Genomic DNA, 18,211 nt, shown 5'->3' on the forward strand with positions numbered 1-18,211 from the left:
AGACTGAAGGCTTTGTTAACTCCGTCGGGGACTGATGCTGGTTGGTCTCGCTGTCAAACAACACATTGATAGCAACGCAGGTCATGAGCAATAAAGTTCACTGAAACCGCTGCTTATGGGATATTTGGTTGACAGTTGACATGTGCACATCAAAGACTGGTTGTTTTTCATTGTCCTTAATCAGGCTGTAAAGAATTCATTAAAATGCTTCCTTTGTTATTTACTAGTTCTGATGCTTAAGTGACCTATACACATTTCAGGTGTTCACTCTTAGTGCCACAGTTTGACTTGCGTAAAAACTGAATAAAGCCCTCTTAACACAGGACTGGTGTCACCAGGGGACATCATGTGAGTTGGAAACTTCCTCCTTACATTAGCATTTCCTGTGTCACATTCCCCCGGGCTAGGTGAAAAATGTTTTTTACTTGAACTAACGGACACTATCCTCAGATTCCCCTGCTCATGGTATCAACACAACATATCAGAAACAGAGAGTATGTTCTTCTACAGGCACATTAACAATATCATTTAGTGTTGTTTTGCTCACTTTCTACATGTGTTTCGAGCATAAATACACTTTTTGCAGCTCATTTAACTATTCTAAATGTCAATTTGAACAATCTTGGAGTACGTTGACTGCTGCCCAACAGATAATGACTTGTGACAGTGTAAAATCACAGCGATGCCTTCTCCAAATTGACTATTACCACAAGATAAAATATGGTTGGCTATTTGCAGTGGAATCTTTACAGATTACCGACGTGGGAAGATTCGTACAGAGATAAGATAACATGCACCCTCTGCAATTATTACAAATCACTAGAGGCCCTGAGGTAATACTAGTGCCATGTGAAAAAGTCCCCCCACCACTGTGTTTGACAATTTTTGTAACTTTCTCAAACTGAGGAACTTGCAGTTACACTCATTTCATGCTGCTATTGGCCATGTGTGCAGAAGTGAGAAAGTTAGAAAAAGGCTTAATTCTCAAGCTCTTAATTTTTGGCCAAGTTATTTTTTTATGTAACAATATGTCCAACACATTGACTGACCTTTAGAGAGACTGTCTAAAAATGTGTACTGCCTGTCCAAAGTCACCTTCAATTTTTTCACAAGCTTGTTACACTCGGGTCATACAACTATCCAACTTGAGCATACTTACACCTTTACTTGGAGTAAACATCTCTTGTCTATTCTTAGCCTGTATTGTCAATCAGTTACACCATAAACCTCACAGATTTTTACCACTGGTTTGTTGTGGTACTGTTCTGTAAAGAGCTCTGATATGTAACAGCAGAAGAATTATGGTAATTCTGGTAAAAAAAAATGTAATACAATGTTTGAAAGCCACATAAATGGAAGTAGGACAGAAATACAGATTTTGAAATCATACAGATAAGGTTAAATTAGTATTTGAATGGCTAATAATCATATTATTGTAAAATGATCAATATAATTAAAGATGAAGATGCGTAATCAAGATAGGTTAGTGTTTGTTTGTTTGTTTTGTTTGTATAGCACAGTATGCTGTTGACTAGTGTTTTGTTTTCTAACGGGCTAAAAAAAGCCACAGGTAAGTCTGGTGAGTCATCATTTCCCCCTGGCTGACTTGATACACCTCAACCACAGCCAGTGGTTTTAAAACAAACACTCCTATGATCTTTCTGTCAGGAGGACAGAGGTCAGACCTAAAATAACACACGAGTGCACTCACTCTGCTAATGGAGAAGGTGAACCCGGGCTTCCCGGAGCACACGCCCATGAAACAGAAGCGCAGCTGCCAGTAGAACAAATGTTCACAGATGAAGGTGATTAATGACAGAATCATGGCAGCTCCAAGCATGTAGAAGACCCCCGCCATGTTGTCCACGTCCAGCTGACTGCTCATGACCTCGTTCTTCTCATTGTGGCAGATACCCGTCAGCCACAGGGCCTCCAGCTCCTCCATGTCACCTGAAGGAAGCAGAGACACAAATACACAGGTTACTGTGTCAATGTGTCTGTGTTACTGTTTGTGTGTATGCTTGTGTGACCTGCACACTTGGATGAGTCTGAACATGTACCTATGCGAAAAAAATAGAGGGACGTGTTTTTTGGATGTGTAGTAGATGCCAAAAACAGCTCAGGTCTCACGTATGTGCAACAAATGTCAAGCTGCATTATTTTGACTGAACGCCCCCCCTGAGGATCATCCTCATTAAGGATCGCTTATTCAAGGCTATCCCTTGAAAAAATAAAACTGCCTGATGGGACTTGACTTGAGTCTGCAGGGAGGAAACGTGTGTGTCATGTGACAAGCGTTTCCGTCTTAAAATGTGTCCCCCTCAGTTCCACATCTCTGGGGGGGCTGCTGAAGGGGGAGGACACATCCAGAGAGATTTGTTTGATCTGCACCGATGGTCTGTGTTTTGTGAGTGCGTGTGTGAGATCAAGGGTGTATATATTCTCCCATTGCTTGCATAACACTATTTTGTTCATGAATGTTTGTGTGTGTGTGTGTCTCAGACAGCTGTTAGCTAGTTTTTCACTAAGATTTTCTTCAACAAATGAACCTTGGGAAAAGAAAACAAAGCGTACATAGGTGTAAGAATCGTTTTACATTAATGTTAATGGCACCATGACTACTTTGCCTACCTGAATCATCAGTGTTCACCATCTTGTCAACTGAAGATGGTTTACTTTCTTTTTCTGTCTTGCTTACTTTGCGTCTCGGTGTCACGTGCATCACATGACTGCATGAAAATATCCAATAATCTCATCCAAACCATTAGCAAACCCCAAATATTCTCTGTTGTCTTGTCAGGTCAGGCTATTCTGATCATGCTATGACATTTTCTCGTTCAGCAGCTGGCTCTAGAGGCAATATTTACTAACCATGTCGGGGGAGTTATTCTTATGCGTTTTAGAATAATGTCACTTGCCAGGTCATGTAAGGGGTAGACTACAGAATTTATTATACTTGTCAAAACGAAAATAGGAACTCAACAATGTCTCTCTTTACATTTACTTTGTCCCGTTAAGAAATAGTTCGTCCCACGCATCCAAAATTCTTAGAACACATCAGATAACCTTCCGCAACGATTGCAGGCTCTTTGGTGGAGCTCTGCTTTGAATGAAGTTCCATCGTGACAGATGAATGGACTAGTTGCAGAGTGACATGAAGGCATGAACCAGAGGCAAAAAAAAAGTTGACAGTGGTTAGCGGTCATTATGTTTACCAATACCCAACCCATGCCTTGCGCACAAAAAGTCTAGGTTCTCCTGTTTTTCTTTAATTTCTAGATATATCCCTGAGAACATCTTCAGAGCAATGATGTGAACTTCTGTCTCCATTTAGAACCAGTTTCAGCAGCTGACAGTATCGATTCTGATCAGCCTGCAGATTTTGACGAAAGCAACACAAGTGCAGGATAAACGCTCTCGTGGATGTGCACTCAATGCTTTTAAATTTCAATGTACCATCTTATTGGGTTATCGACCCAACAATATGAACCCAATTGAATTACTATATGAATTGATTAAGAACTGTGACTGAATCAATGAGCAGAAACTATATTGTAATTGAAATCTATTTTAATCTAATTACTCTCTGTTTTCCCCAGTCATATCCATCATCTTTCTCATCCCTCTGCTCCTCCTCATGATCCTGTATCCATTCAGCACTCCTGTCATTATACCGTTGCTGATAATCTCTCTCTGCACATATGACCTACATCATGTTCATATCAGGACTCTTAACAGGAAGTGACAGATATGAGCAAACATCGATGAGTCTGATCTCGTAACCTGGACTAACATATGTGTGCTGACAGCCAAACAGCCTCGATGAAGTAATGAGTGGTAATGTCTGATGTGTTGGCCTCCTGTATACACGCGACAGAACAATAAGACTTTACTTCCATTTGGTAAATTTGTGCAGACATGTCTGATCTTTGGAGAACACGCACACGAACATGCACGCTGTCAAGCACAGCAACCCCCCACACACACACATCTTATGAGCACACATGCATGCACACACTGGCGCTTTGGCGAAGATCACTCAACGGAGTATGTCCAGGTCGGAGTCGAGCTGGCCCTAAAGATCTGATCCGAGGTGATGCTCTCTCTGCACTGTCCCCTTCATCCATCACACACACACACACACACACACACACACACACACACACACACACACAAACACACACGCACCGAGATGGAAAGTGTTATCACATGTAAGCCGACCGTGTGTGTGTGTGTGTGTCAACATGCTGTACCATATACTGGGGAGCAGTATGGAGCACATACAATCACATAAGGGACAATCACATCTGTAACTTGACAATACAAAATGTGAAAGTGATGTCAAAATGACTGGTGATACATTTAGTATTTCAAGTATTTTGTTTCTAATCTCTGCTTCCCAAAGAACCTCATTCCTTTTCTAAAGGCAGGAACACTTCCCCTGTCACAAATGAAGGAACTCCAGGATACACTCTAATACAATAGAAAGTAATTGAAGGTGTGTGAATACATCCATTACATCTGACGGCAAAAGTACCTAACTTGTCAGTCAGCAACCAAAGTGCTTTACAATATTCATCCAATCTGTTCTTATCACTGTGTGGTGCCTGTTAAAAAGTAGCAGAGACGTTTCCCAACCAAATCTCTGCAGCTCTGAGTGGAAATCAAGACAACAACCCATCTTGATTGTTTTCCATCTAGTGTTATGAAAAATGTTTTGTGAGGATCTTTATAAGTTCCTTCTTTTTTTCATTTGACTCACAGAGCTTACCTTAATTGACTGACTCCTGTCATTCTTTCACCAGAATCATCAGGTGAGCCAAATCAAACCTGATTGTAGATCATGTCCTGACAGTTTTTGTTGGAGCCTGATACCAGCACTACCTGATCATATGTGCATGTTTATCATATAAATCTACAGGAAGCTACATTAAAGATATTTTATCCTTAAAAAAACCTCATACAAGTAAAAGAAATAAAACAAGACACACAAGGTTATTATCTACAAAACTAAACAAGAAACAGCTAAACCAAAAACCTAAGCCACGACAGACACATTGGGTTGGTGGCTCAGGAATGAGAACGTCTGCCTTTAAAAAAATTACAACTATCAAAATGTTTTGAGCTTGATCCTTCGTTCTCATTTCAGGGGTCTGAGGCTTTCAAACACAACTCTTCATGGTCCTCAATGGATGGTGTCTGTTCAGTTGTCACGGCAACAATTTAGTTATTAACACGTGACCTAAGCAAGTAATTTAAGTCCTATGATGATGTGTGTCCATATGTTGAATAAAAAAGTGTCAAAGAAAGACCAAACTAAGTGGCTGCTGCGATGATACATTTCTGCAAAAGACTTTTAAATGTTTGATAGCAGAATAATTGACTTTAAAAACACAAAGCCTGCAGCACAGATAAACGCCTTACAGTCACATTTTGTAAAATGTGATTTCCTGTTGCAGTATGTCTAATGTGGATCTGAAGCTTTACTAGGTCTTCATCTCCAGTGTGAACAAAATACTAAAGTTCACCTGCAGTTCAATTTTCAAACAAACACTGCAGCTCTTAGACTCACAATATGCGAGTGTTGTTTGGCAATGTGGGTCTCTAGTCTCATCATCTCTGTCCACACCGATGGGAAAAATCTGTGTCATCTGAGGCCACAACCCATGTGAACAGAGGTGCCAATTGTACACAAACCACCTCAACTGAGTCAATCCTCTCATCGTGACAGAGCAGCAGCTCGGCACAGAGGCCCTCGTGGATCACTGCACTCGTCAACTTCTCACAGTGAAGCCAGACACCCTGCTGGCTCCTCTCGGTCACTACCCAAAACACAAAACAGCAGCTGGGGCTCAAAACAAACGCGACCCACAAACCGAAAGTGTTCCTCTGCGGCACCTACAGTGTACAGTACACTAATGGGAGACAGACCCAGGATTCAACTCCTCCTAATACAAATATTTACAGGACAAGATGCTGGTGTGGTTAGAGGTGTACTGCCGCCATACTGTTGAACTAATAATCTGGTGTCACAGCGCTAAAGTAGTATTTTCCACACAGACACGTGAACTGGTTGTGAAGACTCAGGTTACTCCTGCACTCCCTGCACATCACTTATCAGCCACTGAAGGTGGTAAAATGTTTAAAATATTGATGCACTTCTCTAAATTGTAGACTGAACATTGCAGCTTTCATGTCTGCTACTTCTGAGTTGGCTTAGTTGCTTTCAGAGGGAAAACATCCCAGAACTCTACTTACTTTAGATACATCAAACACACTTGCACAGTCATTTATGCAAACACAGCTTGCTGTTTATATTCTGTCAATGACAAATTTGAAAAGCTGTCCTTGTTGAGATGCTGCAGTGTCATCTTAGCCAGAACAAATCAAAAATACGTTTTAAATTGATTTGCTCAATGAATAAGCCCACCATCCAAGTCTGCCAGTCTGTGGAGCCGCTTCCTAAAATCCATGTAACACGGAAGAAATATGTCAGTCAAAACATCAGCATTTCTTTCTACCCCTCTTCAGTTAAGGTCAATATTTCCTGTTGCTGCCAATGTTACCAAATAAACAAACTCTTTTCACACTCATAGAACTGCAGCAGCTGCAGCCCTTCAGGCCTGCTGTTGCCTCGCTGTTGATTAAGGAATGAACTGTGCCAACCTGGCTCAGGAGCCTTCATCCTGCAGCTCGACAGCCTTGATGACTGCCGGGATCCACCAGCAGGTTCATCGAGCAACTTCCACATATTCTTCACTGATTAGAGTACAACTTTACATTGAAATTATGATCATTAACAATCATTATGATTCATTTCTGAAATCCTATTTATGGTATATTCACCTTGGGATATTATCTTAGAGAAAGTATGAATGTGTTACTGGTTTGGATTTGTGTTGTCTATCAAAAATAATATATCAAAAACAAAAGCAAAAAATAAACAGAAATATCATTAATATTGCGTTGAAAGAGTTTATCTGGCTCTGGGATGTTCATATTTCTTCCTACCAATAAAAAAATTAACACTCTGGTCCTCACCATCTCCAAACAGCATGAGGATGGCCAGATCCACAGCTCGCTTCCAGCCTGAGTCTTTCTGGATGGCGATGCCGTACCCGGTGGAGGCGAACACCTTGCCACTCCCGATGGTGACCAACTTACAGCCCTCGTCTCTGCCCGCCATGTAGTTGAGCACCGCGGCGTCGTAGATGAAGGCATCCAGTTTGCTGCACAAAGCGACAGAAGGAAAACGTGTCAGAACATACGTTTTATGCATGTTATGGAGACAACTCTACCTCTGAAAGCACTTCTTTATTCTTTGTTCATCAAGAGTTAAGAACATTTCGAATTGAGATTTATTGTAAGAAACTGTATTCTCCATCTGTGATGAATTATAAGCTTGCCTGTGCATATTTTTGCATGTTCAGACAACCTGCTGTGCACTAACTAAAACGCTAGGAAATGCTAGCTCAGCATTTAATCTGAATTCATTAACTGAAAGTGTAACAATTAAAACTCTGTCTCTGTTTTAGGTATAATTAATGACAAATGACAGTTTTTTCAAGGAAACTTACAAGGAAATTATTAAAAATATATGAGTGCATAAAATCAAAGGCAAAACATTGCATTGAGGGATATTTAGTAGAAGGTAGTGTGCTTACTGCGGACAATATAATTTTTGTTATCATTGTGAGAATTTAGATTTAGAATTAGATTTTCGTACACTCAAATGAAATATCAGAAATGAAATACAGAAAACATGTTTGGGAGTGATTGTGGAGACATTCACTAAGTGTTATATTCTAGTCCAAATTTGGTTTTCTGTGAAACTTGTGTGGGTGTCCAACTATAAATGAGCGAGTTATGAGCAAGAATGTGGAACATATTCTGAGTTAAAAAGATATTTTGACACTATTTTCACCTGAAGTTTTGTGTTTTGTTACATAGGAAAGAAACATATTCATAAAGTGCTATTCAAGCAAATTACTCTCCTTGTGGTACAACCACATTATACAGCCTGAAAAAAAAGATGCTTTGGTGTAACTGATGTACAACAACATCTTTACTTACAACTACTACTACTAGAACCTGACCGATAAATTGGCCATTATTAGCCACTTTCACTTTTTTTTCTTAGAGATTATAATGCAGAAAAATAAGCTTGGGGTGATTTATAATTATCTAATTGTGCACTGATGTCATTTTAAAATATTGTAAAATATTCCGCCTCCTTACATATATTTATTCAACTGGCTGCATCAAGATTAAGACTGGCACCACCCAACTGTAATGTGCCAATTGCTTTTTATTTAATCTATTTTTTTTTTGTTTGTTTTAGTCATTTATTGTTATATGGTTATATTGTCTTTTTATTACTGTGCATTTTATTGTTTATGTTGTAAAGCACTGGCACTGGTTTTGATAAGTGCTTATTATAAATATATTATTATTATTATTATTATTATTATTATTATTATTATTAATAATAGTTGTTATTGTTATTATTATTATTATTATTATTAATAATAATAATAATAATAATAATAATAATAATAATAATAATAATAATTATTATTATTATTATTACAAGCTTTTAGGGATTACTGCAAATGAGAAAATGCGTCTATATTGGCTGATAAGCAACTAGCTAATGGTTAATGTGTGTACACTTATAAACGGAGTTTCCTACAAAATGAAAGAACAAACCTTAAATATGTATATGTGCAAATATGTTCACAAAAATAACTGCTCTCTATTTAAGGCTCAATGTGCTGTTTCTGTAGCTTTCAACCTCATCTTGTGGTTTTCTTCTATCTCAACTACCTCCATGACATCAGAGCAACTCTATCTGCTAAGAAGATATCTAAGAAATTATCCTCCAGCTCAAGTACAACTAAAGTGTAAATGTAATAACTAGACAGAACGAGTGACGAGGTGTGTCTGGATCTGTGTGGCTTACCATATCAGCTGAAACATTTCCTGGGACACCCTGTATTCTTTTTTTTCTTTCTATATCAAACCTTGAGCGATTTGAAAGATTAACTGACATGATAGTCTCCAGCTTGGTGACAAACTCAGATCGGTGCCTTGGGGCTCTACAGGCCTCTGTGGTCATTCAGCTACAATTCTCACCAGACACCAGAGGTACATTGCTGCTTTGCACTCTTAATTTTTAAGCAGTTGGTGATGGAAACATCGGAAGACAGGCAGGAACACTGAATATTAGCTACCTTTCAAGGCAACCACAGGCTACGCTGCTATTCTGGGCGCCAGTGGCAGGCAGCTCCACCGGCTGCCCACCCACATTGCCCAGAATGCCCCCTCTCCCTCTGTATTCCACTCTTTAATCCTTGATCATCTTTTCTCAGTATTGCATCAGAACAGGACCTCACGGCTCCATAACACTGTCTCTTCTCTTTCCCTGCTGAGATCCATTTTAACTCTCTCCTTCCTTGCATCCCCCAATCTGTCTCTCCATCCTCCCCTCTGTCTCTCCCCTCCTCACCCGTTCTTCAGACTGTACAGTGCTTCATCTACATTCTTCTGGTGGAAGCTGGTCATGTACGCATGCATGTCCCGGTAGTTGTTGCGGATGTTGCGCTCTGTACTCCCGTTGGGCACCGTGCCAAACCGGAATGGCGGGGAGAATTCGTTAGGCTTCTGGAACTGCGGTGGGGGGTTTTCCGGAAAAACAAAACCACACAGAAGAGAAATGACAGAGGAGTGCTCGTTAGCATGGAAAAGGCACTGAGCCGCATCAAATAGCCTTTAATGCACTGTTGAGCAGGAGCACAAGACTATACTTTCGGATGCTTAAAATTAACTAAATGCTGAGTTGTGCTCAACTGACAGACAAACGTTAGAGAATCTGGAGGACATGTTTAGACAAACAAGTACTGTACACACAATGATTTCTAGTTGATAATTATATCATCAGAATAAGTGATACATTTTTCTGTTGATCAACTTATTTTTATTATTAATCAAGGCCCTGTCCACACATACATGGGTATTTCTTTAAAAAAAAGCTTTTGCTATGCATCATTTTAAGTCACTGAAAACTGACCTTTTGGAAAACTCACTCCAGGGTGAAGATATTCAGAAACTCAGTTTTCAGTCTTTACTTCTGAATGGGCAGAAAGGGCGATTTTTGCAAACAATGCTGCTGACAAACATGTTTATCACTGTATGTAGCGTCACTGATCAATTCTATATATATATGTGGATGATATTGAGGTATTTGAGTTTGGACTTTGTTTGTATATGAGTGACAGAATGTATGGTATATTGTTTAACATTATATTTATATGTAAAACACAAACAGACATTGATAATACAATGACGCAAAAGAGAGACAAAAACAAGCGCTTATAATGTTATGGTGACAAATTATCCAAGAGGATTCTGTGAAGAGCAGTCATGTTTCACTGCCTCATTCATAGTATTCTCTGTAACTAAGCAACCAGAGTATATGATCTGCTTCTTGTTTACAGCAGCCATGAGATATACATTTTCAGGTGTGTTAGTATGAACTGAGATTATATCTGAAATGGTTCTAAAGAATTAGTCTGGGTGGAGATATATTTTTGAAAAGACCTTGATTCAAAAAATACCTGTGTACATGTGGACTAGGCCTCAGTTGAGAGGCACACTCTCAAAGAAAAGCAATTAAAAAAGCTTTGTCACAATAATGTTGACAATTGTGTAATAACTGAAGTAAATGACTGCATAGACATGACAAATATTTGCTGGTTCCAGTTTCTCAATTTGGAGTATTTGCTCCTTTTCTTTGTTTTCTATATTTGAAAACCGATGTATTTGGGTTTTGGACCATTGGTTAAACAACACAGGCAAATTAAAAACATTATCCTTGGCTTTAACAACTTGATTGCCACTTCTATTCTGCAGTCTTTTCAGCTTCCTTCCTGGGATAACTCAGCTAATTTTAAAAAGCAGAAATAATGACTTGATTAAAAGTATGACCACATATTTGTGCTAACGAGGAGAATAAACACACTAATAGGACCATAGATTTGTGTTTAAATCACTTATTTTTTTGTGTATTTATGCTGACTGTACCGGACACCCCTCCCACTACTGTGAAAACCTTGTGTAGTAACTGAACGATGCAGTAAAACTAGTGAGATCACAAAAGGAGGAATGCATTAACGAAAACATTTGAGACCAAACCTAACAAAAGTTTGATGATTAACTGTATTAAAATAATATTGTAACATTATACACTTTTAGTGTTGAATAACCCTTCAAAATTACTTTCAAATCGATGATGGGTGGTGTGAAGCACAGGGCACTTGAGCTCATCTGATAGTGGCGTGGTGAGAAAGGTTGAGAACCCTCAAACTAAACAATCAATCGATTAAGCTAAAATATAACAGACTATTTTCTGTATAAAAAAAAGAAAATAATCCTAAACTGCAGCCCTTAAATCATGAAGTTTCTTCACACTCACACAGGTGTGTGTCAAAACTTCCCACGTCACATACTCTCACACACCTGTTCCTCCACCCCACAGCCCTCTATCATTGCCTCTAATTCACACCTTTTTGTCTGACAGGCCCGACACCTGGTCGATGTACTCCTCCTGGATCATGAAGGCAGCCAGGTTGGCAGTGTAGGAGGCCAGGAAGATGACAGCGAAGAAGGCCCACACTGACACCATGATCTTGCTGGTGGTACCTTTAGGATTCTGCACAGGGACGGAGTTGTTGAAAACCAGACCCCAGAGCAGCCAGATGGCCTTGCCGATGGTGAAGGAGGGACCGCCAGGCTCTGGGAGTGACACATAAGAAGAGGGAGTAGAAAAAGAAAGACGGAAACGATGCAAGTAGAAAATCTACTTCACTTTATCTGTATTGACTGATGATCGGCATTATGCAAAGAACTGGAATGGAATGGATGGCAGTGACAAAGTCATTTGTCGCTGTGACAACCTGCTGTTACAGAGTAACTCTGCTCCACCTACCTCTGTGGCACTATGGCAAGGTAGCAGGATGGAAACACTACCTACTGTAACTATGTGGCATCAGAGACAGGGGGAAAGAGAGAGAGGAGGGGGGCATGATGGGCACACAGCAGGCTACAATTATGCTACAGCTGGAGCAGTGGTATGGGATGACATCCTTACATAACCAGGCAATTGAACCTCACTGTTGCTATGACTGAAGACATTCAGAAAACACTACGTCAGGAAACATAACTCCAAACCACACACTGTTACTCTTATCCCCTCTCGTTCTTGATAAAAAGGCTGCGAGCAGCAATATAAGACTCCTCTGATTTTATCTTGAGTGGCTGCCGTTGTGGCAGTATAATGCAATCCTGAGAGTCAAACAGGGCTAGGCGTATAAAACCTGCAGGAAAAAAATAGATTGAATCTGAACCATTGATTTTGATGGGCAAATTGATTTGAACGGCCTGCTGGAACCGAATGTGATTCAACAGGGTAGAGTTGTTCCATACTGTCAGACCCCATTAAACCTGACACATATTTTCAGTGTATGGTAATAGATCTACTTAAGTGCATTCATCAGGTTTTACAGCCCGAGCTGCAGCAACGTTGTCTAATATTTGAGAATGGAACAACAGAAAAAAGCTGTTGTAGTGCAAGAACAGAGGAGTCTTTGTTCACACAGGTATGCTAAGAATACTTAAGATCACCTATCTGGTTCCTGTCAATGATCCTTTTCATTAGTGGAGGAGCTTAAACAACTGTAGATGTAGATAAGTACTTCAAGACATCGAGCAGCGTAAGTCCCCGTGCTCCAGTTGCACTCATTCAGACAGGATTGTTAAAGTAATTTGGCGCACGGAGTACTCTGTTTGAATAGTGCATTCAAGGTAACAAAACCTGCCACCTCAGTCTTCATTTTAGTCTGAAAATGTACCTTATTGTCGCCTTTTTAGATAATGGATTGACTGAATCTGAGCAGTGTGAGTGTGTGTGCGTGTGTGTGTGTGTGTGTGTGTGTGTGTGTGTGTGTGTGTGTGTGTGCGTGTGTGTGTGTGCATGAAGTCCTCTCACCTCGTCCGTCTGCCAGACAGCGATTGTAACCCACTGGGCTGAAGTACTCAAACACAAACACAGCCACGGCCGAGACGATAAGCAACATCACAAACATCATCACCCAGACATCAGCGCTGAAGGGCTCTAAAACACAGAGAGGGGGTGGGGGTTATGGGAAGTTCATTAAACCAAATGAAAGGAAATTATAAAATCCCCCCCCCCCGGTATTAGCTTGATTATTTGTATTCACATGTTATACTCTGTGTGCTCATTGTTGTACAGTGATGGATTGTTATTTGAGTCTGTGTGAACACTAACCAGCGCTACTCAAGAGAGAAACTGAGAGGATGGTCGGTAGGTGTGAATAGACAGATGTACTCATTGAAATGGGCACATCCTCCACCACTTGCGCTCTGCTTTGCAATTTTCACACACGGAATAGGCTGTGACAAGCACAACAGTAGCACTGTAGTGAACCAAAGAATCTCACTACAACATCCATTTAGAAGCTCTGAAGCTTGCGACTGGATCATAACACCTTCATCAGCAGTTGGAGATGCCCAGTTATAAATAGTACATAGTGTGACGTGAATACTGCATTTAGGGTTAACAGCACATAATATGGGTGAAATAGAAAGGAGCAGGGCACAGAGGGGCTGTATTTAGACTGTTAATTAATTATAGCTGTGTTTTGGGCATAACATGAATTAAACTAAACAGAGTGTCATCTCCCATTACCTTTAAAAGCCAGGTGTGCCCGCTCTAAAGTGCGTCTCTCCATTAAGAGATGCTGTGTGTAGGTAGAGCAGCTTAACTTCATTGGTTATTTAAATCTCCTGACATGCTGACAAGATCTGATCCAGTGTTCATTAATTTTCTGTGTTCTTCAACACATCTAGTCACACTCTCAGTCACGGTTCACAGAGTGAAACTGTCTGGAAAAAAGAAAACATCCTCCTGATAAATGCAGAGTTTCATCAGAGATATCAAAAATACATATCAGATTTATTTCAGAAGCTGAAAGTTTAATTCTGTTTCCTCTGGAGGGTTTCATCTGTCCTGTCAAGTTTATATCTACAGCTTTCTGGTTTGCTGCTTAAATGTGCGATGGTATTTGCTGCAGGAACATTTACTGGAAATGTTTTAATTGACTGAAAGCAGCCCTCTTAAAAAAATCATTTAAGAGAGAACTTGCGTTGTAAACAGACCTATATACAGCAAGTTATAAAAGAACAGTTGATCAAAAATATGTCTGCATAACAAGCATTTTCAATGCTTGAAGCTAGAAGGAGCTATTAGATGAAGAGTTGCTACCTCTAAGCAATGTAACCATCTTCCTTTGAAAAAAATCGGATCACAGTTGTTCATGACATGATAAAAAAAGGATTTTATTTGACTTCCTTGGTAAATCAACTTGAGTTTGTTTGGTTGCTTTGTGTTCAGATACACCAGTTGCTCTCCCCTTGTATTTCCAAAAGAGCAGCTGTTAGCTGAGAGTTTGCAGCCAAATTTGTACCAAATTCCTTGACAACTTGTGTGTGTTTGATGCAACTGAAAGCATTTGTCAAGGTCAAGAGCTGCAGTTCAACCTCTGTACAAGTACATTTTTCATTTTTTAATAATACTCTTATATGTCACCATGCTTATAATGCAGCCACTTAAGGCTGTGATTTTACAGTCGTTGCATAAAAAGATTGTTAATTTTAGCCTGAAAATGTACTTCATTTTTGCCTATTTATAGAATGGTGTGTGTGTGTGTGTGTGTGTGTGTGTGTGTGTGTGTGTGTGTAAGGAGGACTATGTTGCACATCTGCTCACCAAGAAAGGCGGAGGGGGAGACGGTTCCATTGCTACGTGACACCATGACGCTGATCCCGGTTTCGATAAAGGGCACAGAGAAGTCAATGACCTCTGACCTCTCCTCGTTGATGGTGAGTGAACCCACCGCCATGTGGGCATTCTTCAGCACCACCTGAGGGTTGACCGCAGACAGACAGAGACAGACAGAAGGGAAACGAAAAAGGTCAGCAGGTGTATGATGCTAAACGTAAGAGAAACATGAGCAACCATGTCTGCCAGATATTTGAGACATTTCTTTACTAGAATGGAAGCAAGAGGATTATTACAACACTGGGTCATTGTTCGAGTCCCTGTGAGTGTTCCAGTATATTTAGACCTTACTTTCCGGTGCCTCGGGCCATGAATAAAAATGGAGCACAAAGACTGCTAATAAGGTATACTGTATGCATGCCAGAGTGAACAGGAATCCAACACACTGTTTTTCTCTCTGTGTTTGTTACACTTCTTCTTTTTCTGCTTGCTCTCTCTCATTCTGTTTTCTGCATCTTTGGTCCGTTCACCCCCCCCATTCAAATTAAATCATTAGCTGCTTACTTAGGCATTGAAGCACTAATGCATCCATGCATGCATGAACTGTACATTTGCATAGTGTTGAGTTTTATAACAGATACTAAAGATGCTGTAATCTTTAAGTACGATATGCATCATAACTCTTAATAAAGTTGCTTGTTTGAAGCCATAATCAATTCAGTTGGACATCATGCGTGTCTGTAAAGGCTGTATTCTGCTGGATGTCTAATGTGTTATGCGTGCAGGAGAGAAGTGGGTCTTTCCCTGAGGCGGTCTTCTCCCTGTCTCTGTCTTTTTCCCAATCATTTTCTCTTTCTCTATGTCTATTTCTTCCTCCATCTCTGATTAGGAGCTTCATTGTCCTCCTCCTGAGGTTTTTGCGGAATTGATCACAACTCCCCCTCAGGCCAGGTTGTGGGGGAACAAATGCTCTATGGCTGACAGAAACCATGAGAAAAAGTCATAAAGAGACATTCAGACAATATAATTAGTCCCATCATAAAGATAAATTCCTAAAAGCCCTTTAAAATTCTCTCTGCTTGTAGTAGTGCAAGTATCAGTACTTGATTACATATTTATCAGCTTGTTTTACTGATTTTTAACAAAATAATCTTAGTGCCTTGTATTTATATAGTAAAGAAAGTGAATTACAAACTGCCTCAGCAGTGATGAGAAAAGGGGAAGAGAAAGAGATTGAAAAAACAACAAACATACAAAAACGAAAAAATGAACAAAGAATAACAAATGAAGAAATTAAAAATAATAATAATAATAATAATAATTGAAGACATATTGATTCATAGCTGTTGTATTTTTCAGCTGGATGTAAAATCAACTTTTTTCGATGTCTGTGTTTTCTCACAGGAAATATGGTGGGATAATGACCAAAAAAGAGGCACTGCATTTTGGTTTTAATTGCCACAGTTCTTTGTGGGAGGGTTAATATTTGTGTTCCCTAGTTTGCAACTCCCCAATATTGCCTGAAAAGTCAACATTGCAAGATTAGTTTCCTATTTGTCGCTTTACATAACCTACAACCTTGTTATGACATATATATTCCTGTACTGTCGTGGCAGGATTCAACAATAAGGATTACTTACAATTTTTTTGGAAGCCACTCTTGTTCCAGTGAAGTGTGCTAAAGAAAGGTTCAATGGTGATAGGGATACTGTATGCCACGAGTGACACACCACCCACCATGATGGTCAAAAAACAGATCTTCAGAAACAGTGAATATGCTGGTGTACTACACTGGTCGTAATGTCTCACACTGAATATGATTCAATATTTCATTCACTTCTGTTATTAGTCATACTGCTGGTTTAATAATGCTTGTATGGCGATGTATCCAGTGTTCTGCCAGGTGTGAAATCCACAATCAGCTGACGTGCCAGTATTTCTGTTTGAAATCAACCAAATTTTCATTCTGGGCATTTTAAAACTGTTTACAGCCATCTTTCTAGTGTTGGGCCAGGCTTATCAGAACATCATCTCATCCACATTTTTTCTTCTGTACAACCATCTGTCTACTGCAGATCTGTGAAACAAATTTATCAAAAACATGTGGAATAGACAGTGATTGTGTTAAATAAAGAGAAATGTCCTCACCTCTCCGACCATGCCGTTCCATGTCCCATTAACCTTTTTTCCATGTTTACCGTTGGTGACCAGGTACAGGTCGTAGGTGAATTTGACTGCCTTGGCGATTTTCTTCAAGATGTCTATACAGAAACCTTTGCAGCAGCGCTTGATGTAAATCCCTGAATCACCTGTCTGATTGCTGGGAGGTGGTATAGAGAGGAAGAGGAGGGAGAGGAAGTAAAGATAGAGGAACAGCGGAAAATAAACTGACTTTTATTTGGATTTCAGGTACATAAGACAAGTAGATTATAGAAAGAGGACCGCAGCAGAGATGAAATTAAAAAATGGAACACAAGTAAGAACAGCCAGGATCCCTGTGCAGGTTATCAGGTATTTTGGGGGGCTTTTTTTTGGGATGCAAATTTTGGGATGGAATTTCTTTCATTGACGATCATCAGTTAATCATTAATAATATATGAAGAATCTTAAAGGTTTTTCCATTAGAAAAGGATTTTGAACTCTGACACCAAACCACATCTTCGATGCAAAATCAGGGCAGAGCTCAAGGCAGTTGCTTTTCAAAAACCAAAATCAAAACCATATTGAGGCTACTAACTGGGTAAAATTAAATAAAATTAGTTTGTATCAGAAGTGAAAATTGACTTGCATTTTCACTACAAGCACTTTTTCATGCCAGTATTTATCTTATGTTGATATTTTTCATGGGCAAGTATTTGTTATTTTTAACAATACATGTTTTGATGCATTTTTGCCCATCAATGATCGTCAGTTGATACATTTTTCATAAGCAGCGAATAATCATTTAGATCCCTCATTCCAACTAAAAACTCAACCAGGTTGTTTCAATGACAAGCACAAGTGAAAAAACAGAAGACACCAGGAGCTGTTCAGTGAAACCATCTGAGGTAAACCTAAATCCTGGTCATCAGAAAATTAATTGGATCATTGATTAATTGTTATAGTCAAACATTAATTGTTGCAGCATTTCAAATGAGATGATATGCTGCTGGTAAAAATATTCTGGTATTTTGGGCCGTTAGTCAAAAAAAGTAAGACATCATCATCAGCACAGAGATATGTGTTTATCAACAATTAACTGACATCTCTCAATGATTAATCAAGAAAAAAACAATAATTTAAATAATAAAAACCTGAAAAAAACATGACTACTGCAATATAATACAAATTGTACAGCACTGAATATAGGTGAAC

General features: G+C 39.5%; 1 protein-coding gene across 8 annotated transcripts in view; it reads right to left on the minus strand.

Moving 5' to 3' along the window:
- Positions 1 to 18,211, minus strand: part of grin2bb (glutamate receptor, ionotropic, N-methyl D-aspartate 2B, genome duplicate b) — a 105,680-nt gene that overhangs the window by 8,935 nt on the left and 78,534 nt on the right. For all 8 annotated transcript variants that reach the window (XM_037099398.1, XM_037099434.1, XM_037099453.1 and 5 more), the window contains 7 exons: positions 17,006 to 17,177; positions 14,846 to 14,999; positions 13,046 to 13,171; positions 11,564 to 11,793; positions 9,509 to 9,669; positions 7,042 to 7,229; positions 1,712 to 1,950 (listed from right to left, as the gene is read on the minus strand). In XM_037099398.1, the coding sequence (XP_036955293.1) occupies positions 1,712 to 1,950; positions 7,042 to 7,229; positions 9,509 to 9,669; positions 11,564 to 11,793; positions 13,046 to 13,171; positions 14,846 to 14,999; positions 17,006 to 17,177 (1,270 nt within the window). The remainder of the gene's footprint in view (positions 1 to 1,711; positions 1,951 to 7,041; positions 7,230 to 9,508; positions 9,670 to 11,563; positions 11,794 to 13,045; positions 13,172 to 14,845; positions 15,000 to 17,005; positions 17,178 to 18,211) is intronic.

Source organism: Acanthopagrus latus, chromosome 1 (assembly GCF_904848185.1).
Source record: "Acanthopagrus latus isolate v.2019 chromosome 1, fAcaLat1.1, whole genome shotgun sequence".
NCBI lineage: Eukaryota > Metazoa > Chordata > Actinopteri > Spariformes > Sparidae > Acanthopagrus > Acanthopagrus latus.